Source organism: Chelon labrosus, assembly GCF_963514085.1.
Source record: "Chelon labrosus genome assembly, chromosome: 1".
Lineage (NCBI taxonomy): Eukaryota > Metazoa > Chordata > Actinopteri > Mugiliformes > Mugilidae > Chelon > Chelon labrosus.
The window spans coordinates 27,938,589-27,962,806 of record NC_140337.1 but is presented as its reverse complement, the minus strand read 5'-3'; the positions used below and the strand labels follow the sequence as shown (position 1 = coordinate 27,962,806).

General features: G+C 43.9%; 2 protein-coding genes across 2 annotated transcripts; one reads left to right on the top strand and one right to left on the bottom strand.

Annotated features, from left to right (window-relative positions):
* Nucleotides 1-874: 874 nt before the first annotated feature.
* On the top strand, nt 875-7,942 carry LOC311508035 (protein phosphatase methylesterase 1-like; the record flags this gene model as incomplete). Its single annotated transcript, XM_084572650.1, has 13 exons — nt 875-903; nt 1,504-1,693; nt 1,774-1,831; nt 2,380-2,431; nt 2,532-2,686; nt 2,819-2,909; nt 3,356-3,421; nt 4,144-4,288; nt 4,660-4,777; nt 4,989-5,033; nt 7,341-7,405; nt 7,681-7,748; nt 7,866-7,942. The coding sequence occupies 13 exons, from the start codon at nt 875-877 to the stop codon at nt 7,885-7,887; spliced, it is 1,104 nt and encodes a 367-aa protein (XP_084428776.1). The 3' UTR covers nt 7,888-7,942.
* Nucleotides 7,943-11,105: 3,163 nt separating this feature from the next.
* rnf150b (ring finger protein 150b) lies at nt 11,106-23,611 on the bottom strand. The gene is made up of 6 exons (XM_084569840.1): nt 22,696-23,611; nt 16,696-16,946; nt 16,264-16,418; nt 16,010-16,106; nt 15,598-15,853; nt 11,106-15,480 (listed from the first exon to the last, which is right to left on the bottom strand). The coding sequence occupies exons 1-6, from the start codon at nt 23,150-23,152 to the stop codon at nt 15,362-15,364; spliced, it is 1,335 nt and encodes a 444-aa protein (XP_084425966.1). The 5' UTR covers nt 23,153-23,611; the 3' UTR covers nt 11,106-15,361.
* Nucleotides 23,612-24,218: the final 607 nt, after the last annotated feature.

Genomic DNA, 24,218 nt, shown 5'->3' with positions numbered 1-24,218 from the left:
CACTTAGTTGGGGGCTTCTCTTTTCCTACCCTTAAGGTGGTTAAGTTGAAGTCTTAGCGCTGACTCTGTATCTATTCTCTGCGTGCCAAATAAACTGTTGATTGGAGAGAAGTTGTCGGGTGATCTATTCATAGTCGGACTAACCTTTCCAATAGGTATAAAGAACCTGGGCTGAAGGAGAGGAATATATTCCTCCTTCGACAAGAATGAAAACCTGAAAAAAATACTGACTGGAAAAGAAAACACTGCTTATTCTGTGAGATGATTTACTTTTAATCGACTTCCTCTCCTTTAAATGAAGGATTTTGTGGTTGGTTACCTGAAACAGGAGCATCTGGACTTGAAGGGGTTCAATCCTCCAAGTCCGGTTGTAGGACTGAAATACGGCAATGCGACTCATAGGACTAACACCTTTTCAAGTCCAGTTGCTCTTGTTTCAGTTCGTTGATTGAACCCTCAGAAATCAAGTCTCCAGAGTCTGAGCTATGACCCAACCACAAACTACCAGAATCTACCAGAACCGCCACTAATCGACGCTGCCAGAAGAATTAGTGACAGAAAAAGGTTTTGACCCTTGACCCTCCGTTTACCTGTTCCATCCTCTTTAGCCGTCTCGGCCAATGAGATGCAGCATCGGTGACGCTACCTGACAACAGCAGCTGACTTGGTATTGTCCTGTAGTGTGAGTGTGTGTGTCCTTATTCTGGCCATCGACCAGCTGCCCTTCTTATTTGGTCGATGGACGGAGGACGTGGACGAGCGGCACTTCCTGCAGATTAACGCTTGTTGGGGAAAACTTGTTTCATCGCCTCAGACAGAAACACAACTACAAACACATAACACACCGTGACGTGTCTTCCTGCTGAGTCGCAGCATGTGGGAGGAGAACTTCGACACCGAACAGTAAGTCACCTCTCTGAAATATGATTTCACTGGGTGAAAATGTATTTTTTGGCTTGCAAACTACTTTTCAATACATTCCTCCTCCCATGGAAATGGTCAGTCTTTGGTTCAAACTGAATCTAAATGTCATTATGACTTTAGTAAATTGCTTCCAGTAACTGACGTTGAATTGAAAAGGGCTTAGTTACATTAGTAAACCTAGTTTCTCAACCAAAGGGAAGGAATATACTTCTGGTTTCTGCAGGGTTTTAATGGAACAGATGTCTTTCACTACAGCTTCAAGAGAATTCTTTGAGCGTTTCAAGTTGCGTCACTGAGGAATTTATTCTTCTTTATTACATACTATAAAAATCTAGTTTTGCCTGCTACCTATTGCTGCTAGCTAAGCACGCGTAGGAGCACCGCATTTAAGCTAGCCATTGTAGCATAGCTAAGAAATACAGCAAGGCGAATTACTTTTGTTTATATTTCTAGCTAGCTAGCGCACCATGGGCTGCAGTCGCGTCACAAGCTCTGCCACCGAGAACTGATTATTGGAGGTGTCAGTTTGTGTGGGTAGTATACGGTGTTTGTGTTTCTGTGTGTCTACATGTCGACCAGTGAGGTTGGCCGCAAACTGGACTACTCACCGGTGTCGTGGCGGGAGTATTTTGACCAAATGGAGGACGTGAGCGTGGGGCCGGCCGACAGCAGGGACGTCTTCAGGATCTACAAAGCAGGAAGTGATGGACCGCTGTTGGTCCTACTGCATGGGGGAGGACACTCTGCGCTGTCCTGGGCCGTCTTCACAGTAAACATCAGTTGTCCGGTTGGTTGTATTGGTTGCCGCAACATGCTGACAGTAGTCTCTTGTTTTTTGTTCTTGTTTAGACTGCCATTGCCAGCAGAGTGACCTGCAGGGTACTCGCCATGGACCTCAGGGGCCACGGTGAGGCTATTAAGAACATTTTTGTTTGCTAATCTTTGAAGATGATTTTTTTTTTTGTATCAACATCAAAACTTAAACTTCGCCAAAACATCTTTGAGACATCCAAGTTTTCTGCAAATAATTAAAGTGGAGCCAGTTGGAGAACCTCTAAAGCTACAGTGCAGAACATTTGCTATGCTAGGAGAAGCCAAAATGCTAATTAGTGTAAGACAAGAGCATCAAAAACTATTCTTGCAAACGTCTTAAATTACATTTTAATTCTTCCTGACCTTAATTCAAAAGGCCTTAGTTACATTAGTGACACTAGTTTCTCAACCATAGGGAAGGGCTATATTCCTAGTTTCTGTAGGTAACCCCATCTCTGTCATTGTTGGTTGATGTAAAACATAGCTCTACCAGTGCACCGTCCTGGCAATGTCACCGCCAGCTTTAAAACAACAGAGATTTACCTGTTGCTAACGTTGCTAAACTTGTTTGGAAATGGCTCTAATGGAACAGATTCTTTGAGCGCTTTGAGTTGCATCTCTGCTAATTTATTTTTATTTAAGGTGGCACCCTGGTCCGCCAATCAGATGACTTTTCAACGCAAACTATGTCAAGGTAACAGCACAAGACAAAAGCACGAATCCTCCACTGAAAATCTCGAACAACAAACGCCACTAATTCCAATTCTCTTTGAATTGTTATCGTCAACTTTCAGCGATGTGGCCAACGTGATTCGAACCTGCTACGGTGAGACCCCGCCCCCCATCGTCCTGATTGGCCACGGCGTTGGAGGGGCAATAGCAGTGCATACAGCCAGCAACATGCTTGTACCAACCACTGTGGGCCTGGTGGCTATAGATGTTGTGGAAGGTAATCAAGTGCACTGAGCATTTAACCAGAAAATAAAAGAAATATCTTCCCATAGAGTCGTGGGCAAGGCACAACAGCAACAAGCATGTTTTTAGTTATTTTTATATACGTAACAATGAAGTGTTCTTGTAGGTAGTGCAACGGATGCCCTCCACAGCATACAGAACTTCCTGAAAGGAAGACCCAAGTCTTTTAAGTCCATGGACCACGCAATAGAATGGAGGTGAGAATATGAGGCGCCATGCACAATGGTCATGTTATTGAATAGTTTTGTTTACACTTAGCTAATTTAAAAACATCTAAGTTACTGAAAACTTCCACTACAACAAACATGAGCTAACGTTAGCTACTGTAGCAAGTCTATTTTTCAAAGGAGAAACAAACAAACTCGCAGCAGCCGATGCTTTGCTCTCATTCACTAGATGCTAGTTCACAGTAGCAAAGTTTCCAAACCACTGTGAGGATAGCTAACAAGCAAGCAAAGCAACGTTGCACTGTAAGCAAAAAGAAGGTGATATTTAAGCTAGCCATTGTAGCATAGCTAAGGAATACAGCAAGTCAAATGATTAGTATCAGATGTTGCATCTTGATGCAAAGCTTTGTACACAGGGTGCGCAAAAATGAACTGAAGTGGCTAACAAGTTATTTTTCCTCTTTGTTCTACTTCAGCGTAAAGAGTGGACAAATAAGGAACTTGGAATCTGCCAGAGTCTCAATGGTTGGCCAGATAAAACGGTAGACAACCAACATAATACCTCATCATTGACTGACTTTAACCTTTATTGTGCTGATTAGAAGTATTTGTACCCCTCAGAGTTTTCTACATTTCTGCATAAAAATGACTCAAAACACCAGTGGATGTTCAAGAGAACTAAGATCAAACTAATGAAACAGAAATATGTTACTTCTTTGTTCATTCAGGAAAATTAGCCAATATTACATATCTGTGAGGTTTCCATCAATGTGATGAGACTCAGGTGTGGTTCAGTTCCTGGTTTAGTTGAAATAAATCAGGGATTTGTCTCAGTCTGATCTTCACAACAAATGTTTGTGGAAGTGTATGATGGCAATGGACAAAGGAGCTTTCTGAGGAGCTCAGAAAAAGAGTTGTTGTTGCTCATCAGGCTGGAAAAGGTTCCAAAACCATCTCTAAAGAGTTTGGAACCCACAAATAATCCACAGTCAGATAGATTGATGACGACTGTTCCCCTCCACAGGAGTGGTCCACCAACAAAGATCACTCCTTAATAGTCTGAGAGGTCCCAAAGGAACCCAGGGGAACTTCTAAGCAGCTAAAGGCTTCTCTCATATTTTATGCATTTAAATGTAGTAAATTCTGAGTTCTGCAAATACTTTTAAGCGCCTCTGTAGCTTTCTATGTGTACCAAGGTCTGAATCCAGACCAAAACCATCCTGACTCGGCATTCTAGCTTCACCAGTACTCTATCCTCTCTTAGATGTGAGATGGAGGAGGCGGACACCCGGGAGCAGGCCAGCCCGGACACCGATGTGGTGGTGGAGTGCAATGAAGAGTTTTATGATCAAAGCTACGTCACCGACAAAGAAAACGCCGCCTCAGAAGTGAGCCTCAGCGAAGGCCAGGTATGAAACTGCGACTGCCCAGATGGTAACATAGTATTTCATTGACTTCCACCCCAAAGCAACCAATCAATCATCAGTTTGCACTGTATTCATGTATTTAATGGTTTCAATGGCACATTTGTTCTTGAATCGCTTGTTTTATTAAAATGTTCCCAGCTTTAATTTGTGTTACTTCCACTGAGAAGACTTGCCAATGAATATCTCAAAAGGCCTCCAGTGTTTTAACACGTCTCCCGTTTGACTACTAACAAAACGAGGCCATAACATGTTTATTTGACCAGTTTTTTCCGTTTATCACTGGATTCTCTTATTGTCATTATTGTAAATATCATGAACCAGCTGTTACATGTCTCGATGTGCATGTGTGCTAGAGCGTGTACAAGTGGCGTATCGACCTCTCAAAGTCAGAAAAGTACTGGGACGGCTGGTTTCGGGGAACCTCCAACCTCTTCTTGGCTTGCAACCTGCCCAAACTCCTGCTGTTGGCCGGTAGGTACTTCAAGACCAACGTTTATTATCCATCAACAAGACATCTGCGATCTGGCTTTGAGTGTTTTGACCATAGAGTGTATATAAAGACAGATGAGCTCCCTCTAGTGGCTGGCTGCAGGATTGATCCTAAAGCCCAGAGTCCCACAAACATCAAAGTAATCTTCCTACAAATTTTCATTTTACGTCAACATGTCATTTCCATTTTCAGGCATCGACCGGCTGGATAGAGATCTGACAATCGGCCAGATGCAAGGTGAGACATTGATTCAACAACGGATAACAGCAATCATTCAGTTTTGCATTTAAAACTTTAAGTTCCATGTCTTTGTTGCTGTGCTGTTGCACGGTTGCTTGACAGGGCTTGGGCCCACACCAGTAACACAACAGGATAATAACCTCTAAATGACGACAACTCCAGATTTGTTCATTTTGTTTTTAGTGCAGTTACATTATAAAAGTGTTTACATTTAATGAACTATGCTTTTACGAAACATTTTATGAAATTTTTGGAGAAAAATAAGAACAATTTCGGCACATCGCTGCCATCTGCTGTTTAGCTCTGGGTCTAAATGTTGTGGTGAGTCCACAGCTCTGAGTACGACACCTAGTGAAAATATTAGGAACCGGTGCAAATTTTATTGAAAAACTGCAGTTAATAGTTGTTTTTTCACTAGATTGGACCCTCTGGCGGACAGTTTGGGGCCACGGGATGTATGTTTGACACCCCTGCTAAAGAATTCCTCTGTTTACAGGAACATTTTAATTGCGAAGGCGCCGTCTTGACCACATAACGGCCATATTTTTCCACATAAGGAGCATTGATTTGCAGAAACTAGACGAGTTTGGGTGGAGGTACCAAATCGTCCCTCCACCACCAGTACACCGTGTACAAATATCAGGGAGGGAGAAGAGGCTGATGGGAAATGCAGTCCTTACTTTGAGAAATAAAATGCCACATGTATGTGGAGAAACTCTATATTGGGAATAGCTGACATTCTTATCGCACTAACTGCGAGGGAAAAGGTGACGGACGCCTTCACCGCGTCTCTTGGGACGGACTCTCACATCCACACTAACACACCTTGAGGCGGCAGCTTCCTCTCCAGAGACAGCTGGTCGTGTCAGTCAACAGCCGTGCTGGAAGTGACAGCCCTGGAAGTGTGTTTGTGTGACAAAATAGCATCTAAGACGAATATACACTGCCTGGCCAAGAAAAAAAAAAAAAAAAAAAAGGTCAAACACTAATATGTCGTTGGACCACATTCTCTGTGGCATTGTTTCAGTAAGCTTCTGCAATGTCACCAGATTTATTTCCATCCAGTGTTGCATTCATTTTTCACCAAGATCTTGTATTGATGATGGGAGAGTCTGACCACTGCACAAAGCCTTCTCCAGCACATCCCAAAGATTCTCAATGGGGTTAAGGTCTGGACTCTGTGGTGGCCAATCCATGTGTGAAGATGATGTCTCATGCTCCCTGAACCACTCTTTCACAATCTGAGCCCCATGAATCCTGACATTGTCATCTTGGAATATGCCCGTGAACGTCAGGGAAGAAACAATCCATTGATGGAATAACCTGGTCATTCAGTATATTCAGGTAGTCAGCTGACCTCATTCTTTGGGCAACATAATGTTGCTGAACCTAGACCTGAGCAACTGCAGCAACCCCAGATCATAGCACTGCCCCCACAGGCTTGTACAGTAGACACTAGGCATGATGGGTGCATCACTTCATCTGCCTCTCTTCTTACCCTGATGCCCCCATCACTCTGGAACAGGGTAGATCTGGACTCATCAGACCACATGACCTTCTTCCATTGCTCCAGAGTCCAATCTTTATGCTCCCTAGCAAACTGAAGCCTTTTTTCCCAGTTAGCCTCACTGATTAGTGGTTTTCTTAAGGCTACACAGCTGTTCAGTCCCAGTCCCTTGAGTTTCCTTCACATTGTACGTGTGGAAATGTTCTTACTTTCACTATTAAACATAGCCCTGAGTTCTACTGTGGTTTTTATCCATTTGATTTCACCAAACGTTTATAAGTGATCACAGATCACCATCAATCAGGATTTTTTTCCGACCACATTTCTTCCTGGAAGATGATGGTTCTCCACTATCCTTCCAGTTTCTAATAATGCGTTGGACAGTTCTTAACCCAGTTTTAGTAGTTTCTTCAGTCTCCTTAGATGTTTTCTGTGCTTGATGCATGCCAATGATTTGACCCTTCTCAAACAGACTAACATCTTTTCCACGACCACAGGATGTGTCTTTAGACATGGTTGTTGAAGAAATGAGAAGCTACTCATTGCATCAGTTGGGGTTAAATAACTTGTTGCCAGCTGAAAGATAATCACCCATGCAGTAATTATCCAATAGGAGGCTCCTACCTATTTGCTTAGTTAAATCCAGGTGGTGACTTTTTTTTTAAATTTTTTTTGGCCAGGCAGTGCACATGGACCAGAACCATGAAGGAACACGTGTGGAGTTATTATGTCACAAAGAAAGTGTTGCGCAAACCAGAATGTGTTTTATGAGTGTGTGCCTTGCTCTTCTCCTCCAGGTAAATTCATGATGCAGGTGCTTCCCCCTTGTGGCCACGCGGTGCAGGAAGACAAACCAGAGAAAGTAAGAGAACGAGTTTCGTGCCGATCTTCGTTTTATAAAATCAATTTTTTGTGGAGGCTGACGAAAAATACTGATGGTCGTATTAATGGATTCATTTATGGAAATACTTGAGATTTTGATTCTTGTTTCGTTCTACGGAAAACTGTCCAAAAAGTCAAAAAACGAAACAAAAGTAATGAGAGTCTATCCACCACAATGAAACCAAAGGCAAAGGTTGCTAATGAATTTAAGTTGAGACAAATGCTGCTCGAGTAAATGGTTGTGTTTGTGTTTAGGTGGCTGAAGCTGTTGCATCCTTCCTGTTGAGACACAAGTTTGCTGAAGCCATAAGAGAAACCAGGAGGTGAGTTAAATCAGGCCGGTATTGTTTTCCTTTTGACTCAAGATAACGGGGAAAAAAACACACACATAATTGCGCATGTAATTCTGAAAAAAAAAAAAATGTTCCTTCTGCTTTCAGCTCCAACTCTTTCACTCGATGAAGGTCTGAAGGTTTATCCCCATCTCGAGGATATCCAGATACGAGTTGACTGCTTGCTCATATTTCCTGGAAAACACTAGAATCTTTTTTTTTTTTCCCCCAACATTTTTGTCTTTCAGCTTCTTGAGAGCTTAGACTGACTCCAGCAACGGCCGTGAAGCAAGTCGTGGCCGACGACTCAACTGTTTGTTTCCCACTACCATTATTAATTATCACGAACCGCTGAAGAAACATTAAGATTTTAATGTTCTTACCAGTTATTGCATCTGTTGCCGCATGTGTGTGAACCACTAAAGGCTATACTGCCCAGACAACACTTTTAAAAATGTATTGGAATTACTTGAATACGATGTTAAATATAGAGTCCATACGAACTTCTTGTCTTATTAACGTAGCCAGACTCAGTTTATGAGTCTGGTAACATCTGGATTTCATTATGGGGCGTGTTTCAACCAACACATAGCAACAAAAAAATACCTCTGCTGTAAACAAATTCAACTCCGCGGCGCTCAGATGACAGATGAAGATAACAATCGATCATTCTGAAAGAACAGTAAATGCACTATATCGCCAAAAGTATTTGCTCATCTGCCTTTACGTGCATATGAACTTAAGTGACATCCCATTCTTAATCCATAGCGTTTAATATGAGGTCGGCCCACGCTTTGCAGCTATAACAGCTTCAACTCTTCTGGGAAGGCTTTCCACAAGGTTTAGGCGTGTGTTTATGAGAATTTATAACCATTCTTCCAGAAGCATTTGTGAGGTGACATTCACAGACTTCACTCTAATTCATCCCAAAGGTGTTCTATCAGGTTGAGGTCAGGACTCTGTGCAGGCCAGTCAAGTTCTTCCACACCAAACTCTCTCATCCATGTCTTTATGGACTTTGCTTTGTGCACTGGTGCTCAGTCATGTTGGATCAGGAAGTGGCCATCCCCAAACTGTTCCCACAAAGTTGGGAGCATGGAATTGTCCAAAATCTCTTGGTCTGCTGAAGCATTCAGAGTTCCTTTCACTGGAACTAAGGGGCCAAGCCCAGCTCCTGAAGAACAACCCCACACCATAACCCCCCTCCACCAAACTTCACACTTGGCACAATGCAGTCAGACAAGTACCGTTCTCCTGGCAACCGCCAATCCCAGATTCATCCATCAGATTGCCAGATGGAGTACTGCAATTCATCACTCCAGAGAACACGTCTCCACTGCTCTAGAGTCCAGTGGCACCGTGCTTTACACCACTGCATCTGATGCTTTGCATTGCACTTGGTGATGTATGGCTTGGATGCAGCTGCTCGGCCATGGAAACCCATTCCATCAAGCTGTCTACGCACTGTTCTTGAGCTAATCTGAAGACCACATGAAGTTTGGAGGTCTATAGAGATTGACTCTGCAGAAAGCTGACGACTTCTACGTGGCCTGCCGCTTCATGGCTGAGTTGCTGTCGCTTCCACTTTGTTATACTACCACTGACAGTTGACTGTGGAATATTTAGTTTAATATTTAAAAGGAGATTTCACGACTGGACTTGTTGCACAGGTGGCATCATATCACAGTACCACGCTGGAATTCACTGAGCTCATGAGTGCAACCCATTCTTTCACAAATGTTTTGTAGAAGCAGTCTGCATGCCTAGGTGCTTTATTTTATACACCTGTGGCCATGGAAGTGATTGGAACACCTGAATTCAATTATGTGGATGGGTGAGTGAATACTTTTGGCGACATAGTGTATGTTCTGAAACAACGGTACATAATGATCCATAGTTCTGAAATTACGATAAACTGTGATATATAATTCTGAAACAACGGTAGATAGTGATTAATTAGAGATAGCCATAGATAGATTGTACTACGTCCCCCAAATGGTGTAGGTGTTTATTTACAAAGCGCAAAAATGTGATTGGATCTGACGTGTTACCAACATTAGTCATCTTCCATCATATTTCCTCAAGTAGACAGTGAACGTGACCCTTTGTGAAAGTGAGAATGAGCCTAGGCTGCCAAGTCCTGGTTGTACATCTGTCCTGTTACTAGTAGATGGTGAAATAAAATACATTTGTATCTGCTGTAACTGTTTGTATTAGCCTTTCTGGATGTGTTACATACATTGTGAAGCATTAGCACCCACTCAGCAGCATCAATGAATAAATGTGCTTGTTGTTCGGTGTAAAGCGACTTATTTTGCGTTCTTTCTGTGTCCTCAGACTGTAGCTCTTGATATTTTCTTTGGTGTAGCCATAATCACAGTGCAATGTGTGTCCGTAGAACGTGTTGCTAAATTAAAAACCATCTTTCTTCAGTTTAAGACTCCTAGAGATGTCGGTGAGTAATAGGATGACTGTATTAGTTCTGAAACAACGGCAGATAGTGATCCTTCATTCTGTAACAGCGCTAGATAGCGATCCATGGTTCTGAAACAGCGGTAGATAGCGATACTCGTTCTGTAACAGTGGTAGATAGTGATCCATGGTTCTGAAACAACGGTATATAGCGATCCTTCGTTCTGTAACAATGGCAGATAGCGATCCATGGTTCTGAAACAACGGTAGATAGTGATCCTTTGTTCTGTAACAATGGTAGATAGCGATCCATGGTTCTGAAACAACGGCAGATAGCGATCCTTCGTTCTGTAACAGTGGTAGATAGTGATCCATGGTTCTGAAACAACGGTAGGTAGTGATCTATATTTCAGAAACGATAGAGACAAAACCTGGTTCTGAAACAACAGTCGATAGCGAGAGCAATCTATCATTCTGAGTAGATAGTTCTGAAATAACAGTGGATAGCAATCCATCATAATATAATAATGATCCATGATTCTGAAATGGTAAATAGTGATTCATGGTTCTGAAACAGCGGTAGACAGAATCATTGCTGGTGAAACAATGGTAGATAGTGATTTATGGTTTATATAAATAACGGTAGATAATGATCTACAGCGATCCATCATTCAGAAGCGGTGGTAGGTAGTAATCTATAGTCTTGAAACGACGATTCTGAAATGGTAGTTCTCAAATTAACTGTGATCTATAGTTCTGAAACAACAGTAGACGGTGATTAATTAGAGACAGTTGCTGTTTCAGTATTGTACTACGTTCCAAAGAGCAAAAATGTGATTGGATCTGAAGTGGAGGGTCAGGACACCATTAATGATACGAGACGATGATGAGCCTGTGTTCAGTTTTCGATGCAAAGACGACACACAAACAACCGGCTGGAGTAAAAACAAAAACTTGCAGTAAAACTTTATTTAAACTCTGTCCCGAATAAGGACACGTGCAACAACTGAAACACAGAAACAAAATGGCGTCACACCGGCCTATATTTACACGTGTGTTTGTTTTATGTTTGCGTGCACAGGACAATCTCACTGGTGTTCTTGGAGCGGAAACAAACAAACAAACAAAAAAAAAGTAAGTCCACATTAGAATTGCAGAAACGCACTCAACAGGCGCTGAGGGTTTAACCACGGCTACTTTAAAATGTCTCTCAGCTGTCAAGCGTCTCTCTGGAAGGATCGGAAAGTTTTGTGTTCTCTTTCTTGGTTCTTGATGTCCTCTTGACGCTCAATTAAAACTTGAAATGAGATTTAAATTCATGCGCTCTTATTGGTTAAGCACCAATTTCCTCACGCATTTCCGACATGGAAACCTTGAGTAACCTTGGATAAAAATCCACAAACGAGAAAAGCAAATATTTTTTCCAGAAATTTCCAGAGAAACAGAGTTAAAGTGCATCAACAACAAAAACAAAAAACAAAAAACAAAAATACGCTTCCAGAGGCGGGATGGGGATAAACAAAGCACCAATCAGACGTCATTACTGGCAGTGACACGAGGCCCCATTTCGACTTCTTGAAAGATCCTGGAAGGGATTTAAAAGTGTTAGCGTTAGCGTCGATAGAGCAACAAGCCACAAACCGATTTTTTTAACTGAAGCCGGCGTCAAACCGACACTTCAATGACGTGGCGGCGCCTCAACCAATCAGTGGAGGGCGTCACCAACGACGCAGACGAACACACGAATGTAGCTAATCCTGTTGTAGCTTTTGTTGCTAACGGTGCGAACGCATAATTAAAGCTTCATTCTTAGACTACTCATGAAAATTTTTCCACATAGTAAACTAAATAAAATCGGTTTCCCTTTGAATTTGAGTTTGAAAATTACAGAATTATGGATTTGTGATAATAAAACATTTTAGGGCTGGTTATCGTTTGGAATATTTCGTGCCAACACCAAAACGGACCATCACCCTTAATTTCAAAAATCGGAATTTAAAAATCTATATTTACTTTAACACGAGCAGGCGTACGTAAAACTACCCCAAAAAAATAAGGCAAATTTTTGATTTTTTATGAATAATCCGTGGCAGGTTTCTCGACACCTTTTAGTCAGAAACCAACAACTATAGGTTCAATACCCAGCCCTGAAGGGTCCAGCATGCCAACAGCAGCCTCAGTCTCTACAAGTAGAAAATAAATGTAATGAATGTGCAGTTAAATTTCTCAAAGCAAGCAACTTTAAAATCCTCCTCTGGCTGCAACAAGCCACACAGATCCATCATGAACAAAAACAAAACAAACAAAAAAAAAAGCCTTCCACCATTTTTATTGGTGTTTCAATTATAGCTAGTGTTTACAACGTAAGTCCAGAAACCGAACCAGGAGGAGACCGAAGAGATGAATCTAACGACACAAAGAGGGAAGATCTTCCTAAAATTGTCCGGACTAGAAACGGCGACACTAGCAAGTCCAGTTCTCCCAAAACCAAACTCATTATGTTCAGTTACATTTCCTGTTAAACGGTAAAGGAAACACTTCTGGAAGCCAATACTTCAACAATTAATGAATTAAATCTTTCTTATTTGATCGTTTCTCAGATCAAAAACCTCAACAGGCAAGTTTACAACAAGTCCAGGTTCGTATCATTAACTTACGTCTGTACAAATTGCACAAATAATCAACAATAATCCGACCGACGCTCAATCACATTGAGAATCCACCGGGGCGTGGGTGGGTGACGAGGGGGTGGGAGTCAGTCTCTGCTGCTGGGGGTGTCTTCTTCGTTACAAAAATAAACGTCTCCTCTGGTATCAAAATAGACGACGATCTTTTTATTTTATCTTATCTTATTTTTTTTAATCTTTCTCTGTTTCCGGAAGCCACCGCCGACGCCACGGCGCAAAACCGACGCCGATGTGGTGAAGTGAACTTGTGTCAAGTACATTTTCTATTTACAAAGACGTGAACAAAAGCCGGGAGGTGGTTCTCTGCCAAGTAATAATAAGAATAAGAGGAATAAATTAAACAAAAAACGTTCTGTAAGTTGGGTTCTTTTATTCACAGCTTGTGTTGTTTACCTAACCCTAGTAACACGTAGCTAACACTTACCGGTAGGGATGTCCCGATCAAGTCCTTTTCCCCCCCTGATCCCATACCGATCTTTTAAAACTGAGTCACGATCCGATCTTAAACGTCCCAAACAAACTGAACTATTCACAAATTCACAAAGTTTTTGACGCGAGCCAGCTAAAAGGAAAAATATGTTTTGACGCTACGGGCCCAGTACCGATCGGGACATCCAAACGTGCTGTAGTGTACAGATCTGAGTGCACTTCTTACGGTTCGCCAACAGTCAGAGAGAGCGCCTCTGAGCAGCAAGTAAAAGCTCCACGATTGTCAGGATTAAAAGATAAAAACAAAAAGGCAGCATGAGGCCATGGTAAGAAACGTATGGTTGGACACCAAAAACACTAAAACACACACGGGGGTTCCTAGGCGGCGATTCAACCGACAGTTTGGCGGTCACGACGGAAGACTGACGAGAAAAGACCTCCCGTTGTTCGTCACGTTTGTCGGCCAGATTGATTGGTTCAGTTCAAGGTCACAACGTCGACGCTCTTCTTGAATTATCAACGATGCGGCTTTCGGACGCTCGGGTCGGACATTTCCACATCCGACTTCTCAGCTGGCCGCTACCAAAAGAGTCAAAAGAGGACAAAACCAACCCTTGCTTCCATCGTCCCGTATGAACTGATCGCTACGCTGCGAGATTAAAGTCCGAAGTACAAGTTTGACGGAAAAGCAATAGTGTTTGCTCGGTGTTCCGGAACATTTTTAGACGTTACTTTATCGGGCGTTTTGTGCAGTTGAAAGCGTTCCACCTTTTACCGCGCCGACCATTTCCTTCAAACAATTCGTACATGCCGCGATCCGAACCGCCCCGATTTGTACGTCTGTATATCAGAAAACTTTATTTGTTGTAGTGAGATTTAACACTTTTGTCTTCCTTTCTTTTCTAACGTGCAGCCCCGGAAACCGTCGAGAGCATTTCTCAAGCGTCGTCACTTTTTTTTTTTCCAACCAACTAACCTAGAGAAACCCCCTGCGCGGGAAACACCCGGAAGTCGTCCAAAGCAAATATCGTGAAGATAACGAAGTCTAAAAGTTTACGGACGAGCAAAGAAAACAAAAAAACAACAACAACCAGAAGAACAATACTGCGGGTTATCACGCTTCAATACTGCAGTCAAACTGTTGAAGTTAATACTGCCAGCGAGAGAACAAAACAACAAAGAAGTCACTGCTCAGTCGTGTCCCTCTCAAATAAAAGATGTGTCCTTCTAAAATATTAGCATTTCAGCCAAAGTTACATCCAAGAATCCAGACCAGGGGAAAGACGTGGCCTTGACTCGACGTTTGCCTGCTCGGGAAAACCAGGAAACAGAATATTCCACAAAAAAAAAAAAAGAGGTCCAGAGAAAAGGTGCAACATGGACCGAACCACGACCAGTCGCACCTCAACAGTCCCTCGTGTCAAGGAGACAAACGCGATTCGACAAAGTTCAGCAATGTTTGAAATGAAGGACTTGAGTTTTATTGCTTCCCTCTGCTGCTCTGGAAGCTTAGCGGGATCAAAGACAACGTGGGTAAGACCTAGAGAGGAGTTGTCTGCACGAGCCGACCACAGGCAGTTTAGGAATCGTTAAACCAAACCGAGGACAGTCGACGTTAAGACCGAGTTAAACACAGCTATGTTGAGTCCGAGGGGGAAAAACAAAAACACAAAATCACGTCGGTCATCTTCCTTCTAGCCCAAAATATCACAGGTCCGTTTTAAAAGTAGTCAAACTGTGGTTATTTAACTTGGGTCCGCTCCCAAAAACCCATCCAGGTCTAGAAGCTGGTTCTGGCGAGGCTTTGAGTCCAGACAGGTTTGGTTTGGCAAGTTTAACTGAACAGGACTTAAACCGTAAAGTGGAACGCTGGTGCTGGTTCTGGTTCTGGGTTTAGCTTCAGTCAAAACCAGAAGCAGGTCCTGGTTCTGGCACAGGTTTGGTTCTCTGGACCTTCAGGCTCATTGCGGACTTTTTTTAAAAAAAACAAAAAACAAAAAAAATCAGATTATGATGTTTTGGCCCAGTTCGTTCTTTTTTTTTTTTTTTTTTTTTTTTGGTTCTGTTGTGCAGCCTTCAGGACTTGTCCCCCAGGTGAGTCTGTTCCATCGACCCCTCTTCGTCCGACAGACCCGTTTCTACGGCGATGACAAACGACGCCACCGACGCGCTGCTCGCCATTGGCTGGAGCTCACCTGGAAGAGAGAGGAGAATCTTGACGTTAACAGGTTACAGGTAAGAACTTCCTGTCCACGTCCCATTAGTGAGACTCTTCTCGCATCAAAGGTGTTGCAAGGTCTGCGGTGTGTTACCTGTGAGGGTGTCGGTGGTGGCCGTCACCGGGCTGTCTCTCAGGGTGTCGGGGTCCTGGTAGTCCTGCGGGAGCCCCACCCGTCGCACGCCGGGATCCAACACCACGGAGGAGCCGCCCTCGCTCAACGTGCCGTCACTGGACGCCCCGGACACCACAGCCTCCAGGGCTAGGGCCCCGACTCCGCCGACGCCACCTACGCCACCCAGGGCCAGGTCATAGTCCAGAGGCAGGTCGTCCAGGCAGTCGGCATTTAACTGGAGCAGAGAGGGGAAAGAAACAAACGGGTAACTGACACCAACCAAAAGCAGTGATTGTTGCTGTGTCCGGGTGACAGAAAGATCTCAGGACAGGACTCGATATGGATGTTTTCACCAACATAAACACTAAAAACAAACATGATTCAGACTCACGGCTATGCCCAGGGCTTTCAGGATGTTCATCTTGCACATGGGGCATGTGCGATGGTCCAGAAGCCACGGATCAACACAGCTCTTATGGAACAAATGTCTGCAAACAAGGAAAATATTGAAATCATTATCTTATAAAGTTCAGTTCACAGAAAATACACAAGCCCAACTTCTTCATTCCTAATTTCTGGAAAAAGCTTTAGCCGGTACTTGTATCGGTTTGTTTCTCAGCCTTGTGCTCAGGTGTGAGCAGTTACCTGCAGGGTAGGATGCGCACCACGTCGTTGGGCTTGTAGCCCTCGATGCAGACGGCGCAGTTGTCGAAGTCGGCCTCCGTCTCCTGGTCGCCCTTCCTGATGGTGCGAACCTGTAGCTTACTGATCGCCTTCTTCGCCGCGTCGCCAAGTCGACGCTGGAGAGACAGAGGAAGGAGGGAGAGCAAACTTTGTTTTATTCCAGATCAGGCTTGGCTGAAGCCTTGACAAGAAATGCCTACATCCAGACTGAAACCTTCAGGTAGAAGGTCATGTAAATTTGGATGACCATGGTTTCTAATTGACCTTTTATGAAGAGACATAAGTCAGAAGACAAACTAAGTCTCCCATCATCACATTGGACCATCTTCTTCTTATACTACCAGCCAACGATGAATCTTTGTACTTATTAATCCGTTAAAGGTTGTACTGAACCTGGTTCCTGTCCCGCGCGTTGGCGTATCTGAACCTCTGGATGTAGTAGAAGACGAGCCAGGCGAGGGAGATGATCATCAAGACGATGAAGGAGATGGACACGAACACCACCGACGTCCTGCTGACGTACTTCTGCAGGTTCCTCGTCCCGATGGTGATCGTCAGGGTGACCGTCACGTTGCGCTCCAGCAGCGAGACGACCTCGCGGCCCTTTGGCTCGGGGATCATGATGGCGACCACATCGCCCGTTCCTGGAGACGAACACAAGGAACATTTAGATCTTAAACGTTTGAACGAGTACCATCGCAAGTACATGAACCAGACTTTGGTGGTACGACAACTCACCAGTCAGTTGGTCAGTAAACATAATACTTTTAGTTGCTGTAGTAAAAACTTAGTAGAAATTTAGCAGAAACCCCATAATTAGTTCTATTTTAGCTCCATATTTGGTTTCCACCAGTGCTGGAGGAAAATATTTGACTCTATCAAAAAACTAAAACTAAAACAAGGGCAACTGGACTTATTTGAGTTTTCTTGAAGTTCTTTTGATCCAAGTAGGACTAGATCGAGGCTTATTGAGAATTGCAGGCGAGTGTTGGGTTGACGCTGACCGGTCAGTTAGACCCAACGCTTTCAAGAAACCCAACAAGTCTAGTTGCCTTTGTTTTAACTTTTTCTTGGGGATAAACCACGACCTGGATGACTGATAACTTTCCCTGAAATAGATTTCCCAGCTAAACCCTCGACTAGCTTCCCCGGTTCGCGTTTGCCACCGAGAGTGATGCCTTCATTAGCTTTTCAGAGACATTCTTTTAAAAACAGGCGCCTTCTGTAGCTACAAATGACCAACGAGAGCAATGAGAGTGAAGCGAAACTCTTTGGTGCAACATTATTAGAAAAATATTGGTAAGACAAGCTGAAACAAGAGGAACACGACATTTAACTCTTATACCTTCAATAAAATCATACTGTTTGATCAAGTACCACCATAAGTACATAAACCAGACTTTGATGGTACTGCAACAACTCTGTTTGGTCATTAAAAATATCATTGTTTTAGTAGATGAGGTTAACTCGCTTAACACAACGGGTTTAAGCCTCAACTTTAAGCTCCATGTTTGGTCTCCACCGGTATTTGTAAAGTAAAAATCTCAGCGTAAATTACCGACCATGTTTCTCTTTTCATTCAAGAATTATAAAAGCGGTTTGATCAATCAAAGCTTGGACCAACGTTTGGGTGAAAAGCATTCAGACTGACTCACGGATTAAAAGCTCTGAACCGTCAGAAGAACTGAACGATGCACGGCAGCAGATTTTATTTAGTGGTGCGCCAACGTGTTCACCACATCGGTAAAGGTGGCGCCGATTTAAATACTGACGCCAGTGTTTTCCACAAGATTTCATGAGGCCTCGGGGTTCCACCTTCTTAATAAAAGCCCCTAATTATTATCCTGTCCCAACTATTAAAACTATTTATACAGTATATGAACCGTCTGCACATAAAGTAAGATTATGTGCGTTATCAATCCGTATTTAAATTGCCGCAATAACGCTGATATTGGTTTAAGCGACAAACAGCAGCAGCAGTTACGTCTGTAGTCGTTTCCTCCGGGTTTTGCCCAAACAATCATAAATCTCCATGGTCTAAAAAAAAAAAAATCAAGAGCACAAACATCAGGTTTTAAAAAGTGGCTGTAACGTCAACATTCATTAGCGAACAACACAAATAGCTTCACGTGCCGCGTTTTAGTTGCGCTTTAATTTTTTCCGAGCCAGGTTCTTCTCCGTCAAGTTAAATTCAGGACGTTATGAGACCACGGTGGAGTAAACTAGACCCTTAGGGGCCTCCATAGTATTAACATTGTATGGGGAAACCCTGCTAACACATGAACCTGCAAAGTGGAGCGAAAGCAGGAAGTAGCAGAGACTTGATAACCGGAGAGAGAATAAAACACAGGCTAAAAACAAAATAATGTGAATTATTGTTGTTTTGCCGGTTTATAAAAGTAATAAAATCAGCGAGGGGGCGCAGAAATTTTAAAAATTTAAACAGAAATCCACCAAATGTAGGTAGAAGAACCCATTAGATCAGAGTGCCAGACTCATTTTAGTTCAGGGGGCCACAAACAGCCCAGTTTGACCTCAAGGGGCCCGGACCAGTAACACAACGGCGTATTAACCTATAAATAACGACAACTCCAAATGCTTCCCTTTGTTTTAGTGCAAACGAGTACTTATAATTTACTGTACTACTACAAAAAATGTAATAAACAACACAGTGAGTGCAATATCTGTTTAGTTCTAGGTCTCAGTGTTGTGTTATGTCCACAACTCTTACTTCATCTACGTGAAACCAAGGAATAACAGTCACTTTTATTGGAAACATTGCAGTTAATGTCTTCAATGTAACTTCTACACTTTGCAAATTCATCCCAGGGGCCAGATTAGACGCCCCGGCGGGTCGGTTGTGGCCCGCCGGGGCGTTTGTTCGTCACCTGCGCGTTTGATGATCTGCTTTGCGGTTTATTAATGGAGGCACAGAGACGACAAAACGCTCCTGAATCAGGTTTTATTCCCCCGCTACTGGTTTATCCCCCGCTACCAGACAATGGCTGCGTTTTAATCTGAGGTTCTCCTTGTGACCGAGGCCTGACTCAGAACAAACTGGCGTAACCTCCCGCCGACAACCGCAGAGACAAACATCCCGGAGGAAGGTCTGAACTTGGCCCGCCGCCGGCAAAACCTTTCAGGCGGCGTCCGAGCTCGACAGGGACGGGGAAACGTGTCGACGCGAGTTCACCGCAAAATTAGCCACACATGCAGAGAGAGAGAGGGCGACTAAAGAAGAGACGAGTTGGACGTGTTGTGACGTAACAGTTGGTTCGGTGGACTTTAGAAACTAGGACATAACCCAGCGCCTTGTTGTTGTTGGACCCCCCCCCCCCCAGGACAACTCTGAACCCTGATCAACCCCAACCAGCTCAAACATTATCGATTAGTCTCGTCTAAAAATAATCCTCTGGGATCAATGTCTCTCTACAGGACATTTGTCCCGAGCTTTAAATCAGGTCAAATGGGTCTGATCTTCTTCTTCTTCTTCTACTCAAATAATAAGAACAGTTCCTCCTTGTATCAGGTCAGTCTGGTGGTAACCGTGGTAACCTTTACTAGTCATCCCCTAATAAACGATGGAGGCAGAAAAACAAAGATGAACCAAGGTGGAACCCACGTGGACGGAGACGTTGGAGACATCTTGGTTCCTCTTAAAAACAAAAGACGACGACGACTCCTCCGTCTTTTTCTTCTTCTACACCTTCTTCGCCTCCTCTCCGTCCTTCTTTTTCTTCCTCTTTGCCTCCTGTTGCTCCTTCTCCACCTTCTTCACCTCCTCCTCCTCCCGCACTCTCTTTTCCTTCTTCTTCTTCTCTTTCCCGTTTTCTTCTTTCTTCGTCCTCCTCTTCCTACATGCTACTCTTCTCCTCCTGCTTTCTCGTCCTTCCTCTTCTCCATCCCGTTTTTTCCGTCTTTTGATTCTTCTTCTTCTTTCTTCCTCCTCACCACTTTCTTCTCCTCCACCTCCTGCTTTCTTTTCTTTCCCCCTTTTCTGTCTTTTCATTCTTCTTTGTCCTCTTCTTCATCATCTCCTTGTTCCTCCTCCTACTCCTTCCTTTCCTCTTTCATCTCCTCCTCCACTTCCTTCTTCTCCTCCATCTCCATCTTTTTCTTCTCCTCCTCCTCCATCATCTCCTTGTTCCTCCTCCTACTCCTTCATTTCCTCCTCCTCCTCTTCCTCCTCCTCATGCTATCTTATCCTCTACTTCTTCCCGTCTCCCTTCTTTTCATTCTTCTCCTCCTCATCACTCCGTGGCCCTGAGTTCGGTGATTCTCCCTTTTTCTAAATTTAAACTAACAAACTTTTAAAACCTTTAGAAGCTGTGAAGCGGCAACGATTAACAGAGCGGTGAAAGATTTATCGACAGTTTCAGCTGCAGAGGGAAGAGATCAGATACTAATTCGCACCGTGTGGGCGTCATGGGAATAAATGTTATGTTTTTTTTTGCTTAAAAAATTAAAATAAAGCAAAATAAAAAATGTAGTCACCAGCTGAAACTACCCGATCATGCAGAGGACAGGTGATTTACACCGCGGGATATTTATTTAATCCTTGAGCAACGACTGTTTTACCCCGTTAATAATTTACAAGGTTCAAACGTTTGCTCTTCATGTTGTGTAACGTTGGTTCAACGTTTAACCAAAGCAACCTGTTTAAAAACGAGAGTGTCGCGCAGCAACGTCAAAACCAAGGATATAAAAACAACAATCTGCAGTTCCACTAACGTCCACTAGAGGCTGAATCCGAAGAAAATAACTCCGTCCCCATTGACATCCGTGTTAAAAACATAAACTGTGTAAAGACGGACGGTTTAACAAAGCAAGTAGAGCTCCCCCTGGTGTCTGGCTGCAGTATAGGTCATAAGCTCCACCCCTTTTATGTTAGTGGGCGGGGCTTGGGTCAAACTAAAACACAAAAAAAAAAACACGTCAAATGTTTTCAAGGATGGTTTCTGTCATTTCAGTTAGTTAACATAACGTTGATGAATGTTCGAGAAGTGTCAAGTTTTTTGTATAAGTTTCGTTTTAGTTATTTGACGCTACAGAAACAGGATGTGACATAATGGCGGCCATCAGTTGCCATGCCAACCGCTCCATGACAGTTACAAAAACAAATTAAATAGTAAATTCAGTGTATAATCCAACACTTCCTTGTAACTGGTGGAGGCAGAGCAGAGCGCGGTGTTAATTAAACGAAAACGCGATTAAGTCTGGAGGAAATGTGGGCGGGGCATCGATATCGTGGCTCCACCCTCCGACCGTACTGATGAAACTCTGGCTCCGAAGTCGCAAGATGGCGCCGCCCGTAACCCCCGGGGAACATGGCGTCAGTTTGGACCAATGCAAGGAAGTGGAGACGTGTTGTCCATGTTTATATACAGTCTGTGCTAAACGTCCGACTTTACGGCAGAAATAAAGATGTTAGCCGTGTAGTTCAAAAACATATATATATATTTTGGTGTCTGAAGCTTTAGTTAGCACCGACCAATCGCTGCTAAATGTTGCTAACACCCAATCAGAGCAGAACGTTCACCTGGAAAGCAGCGCTGACATGTTAGCCGTTAGCATCACCATTAGCATATGCCAGTTCTTTTCTACAAAAGACAACTGATGAGGACACAACAGCGACTCCCAGGCTCCAACCACCAACCAACCAACCAAGACTAAACCTTCTTCTTCTTCTTCTCTTTTAGACGACGTAACCTACGTACGTAGCCTACGTCGGCGCTAGCCATTTATACATGCGTTCACGTCAGTCTGGCTCGCTCTGAAACAACTACCACCCAAAACACTAGTCGACTTTTTTTTATTTTACCAGTCGGGTTAATTTTTTTGTTTCTACTTCCTGATTCACTTTCGCCGAAATTTCGAAATCGATCCGAAACAAATCCGAGTAGAAAACTGCGAAGACGGAGAAGCAGTCGGAAACACGCCGCTACCAAGCCGACCAATCACAGCTCTTGACGTCAGGAGGAGGAGGAGGATGGCGACGAAAGAAGGAAGAAGATGAGGAGACGGAGGAGAAGACGACGAAGTAAGTAGAGTAGAAGAAGAAAATGAGGACGACCAGAAGAAGATGAACCAAGATGTCTCCACGTGGTTTCCATCTTGGTTCATCTTGTTTTCCTACCTCCATGTTTCTGTCCCTATATGATTAGATTAGATTAGATTAGAGATTATTAAAGGTCACCACCAGACCCTCTACACCTCCACCAGCCATCGTCCATCAGGAGGTTTGCCACGTTTCATTCATTAAACCAGACTTTATGTTTATAAAGTTGTGTTTTTCTTCTGTTTTTATATTATAATTCCCATTTTTAATCCCGTGCAAAGAGCAGCGGGGGTTTAAAATGGTAGCCCGGGATCAAGGCGGGCCCCCCCTCGTACCTGGATGGGGCATGGTGATGGTGTCGTTGGCGTTGGCCGAGCCCACGTTGAAGATGACCACGGCCGAGGCGTTGTGGGCCGCGGCGTGGCGGATCTTGTCCTTGTAGGTGCAGTTGCCCCGGGCTATCAGCGCCACCCAGGCCCCGGCCTGAGCGGGCACCGCGAAGCGCGTGTTGGGGTCGCAGGCCTGTCGGTCGAGCGGGGCCGCGGGCAGCACCGCCACCCCCTTGGCGTCCCGCTTCGGGGAGTGCTCCCCGTAGCGGCCGCACTCCGTCTTCTCGGTGCGCTGCTCCGACGTGGCCGGGTCCACGTAGGTGATGTTGACGAAGGCGGTGTACCACTCCTCCCGCTCGGCCACGGTGAAGTCCAGGCAGAGCAGGTGGACGAAGCAGAAGGAGAGCAGCCAGGTGGAGAGGGCCAGGCTGCGGCAGGCCGCCACCAGCGAGCCCGGGGCCATGACGACGGTCCCCCGGTGAGAGAGCGGAGCCGGCCGCGGGTAGCTCGGACGGGCCCGATGTCTTCCACCACAGAGCCGCTTACTCCACCATACTAACCAGCCGACTAGCCCGGCGCTTAATTAACCTGTTTATCGGTTCTTGTTTAATTAAAATGATTATTTCCTCCTTTTGTTTGTCAGCCGCTCCCCTCCGCCGCTCCTCGGCTTGCTAGCAGCCCGTTAGCCCGTCTCCATTTCCAACCGAAACAAAACAACAACAACCACCAGCGGAGCCCCAAGCACACACAGGCGGGGACACAGCTAGCCGTTGGGGGGGTGGTGGGGGGACGAGACCGAACCCCGCCGAGGCAAAACCCACAGCTCGTTAACTTGGGAGAAAAACTGTTAAGTTATTTAAAAACGTTAAAATGTTCGGAGCTAAAGCTAAACCGCTGCAGCGAGCTAGCTAAGCTGCATTGTTTTGACTGGGCCAGGGTCCGCGGTCAAGTTAGCGCGAGTACAAAGCAGCACTTCCGGTCATATATATTTAAATAAAAGCCCTTTTTTAATCATTTTAATTACGCCTATACATTTACTTTTAAACGCTAATCACGTGTCATAATTTCATTTTATAGCTTAAAAAAACAAACAAAAAAACAGTTTGATTCAAAACCTAACTGATTACTTCACGACTAACGGGCATGTCTTTTATTTTGAAAAACGACAGCACGCTATTTCCGTCACGGATTGGTCTCATTGAGTTTAACTTGACGCCTAGTTCTTCGTTCCACCTGGCGGCCTCATGTGGAACTGCAGCTTCAAATAAATAAATAAATAAATAAAATCAAAACAAATCCGCCATTTTTAAAATTTCGTTTAAGTTTAATTAAACAAAATCTACAATTTTGACATATTAAATATAAATAAAATAAAATTTGATAAATAAATAACCGTTTAATATTCAACAACTGTATTAATTAGTTCTTTCATCGGTGCCGGATTAAGAGAATTAAAATTACACCACCGATCAACAGGTGGCGACAGTGTGTCAAACGTCACCAACACAGATGTTTAATATTAAGATGTA

Bases quoted from the DNA above. Each gene is read 5' to 3' on its own strand.
- rnf150b (XM_084569840.1), bottom strand. From the start codon at position 23,152: ATGGCCCCGGGCTCGCTGGTGGCGGCCTGCCGCAGCCTGGCCCTCTCC. The intron at 16,947-22,695 runs GTACGAGGGGGG...GTTCGTCTCCAG, and splicing joins CATCACCATGCCCCATCCAG to GAACGGGCGATGTGGTCGCC. The intron at 15,481-15,597 runs GTAACACACCGC...TCTCTCTTCCAG, and splicing joins CACCACCGACACCCTCACAG to GTGAGCTCCAGCCAATGGCG.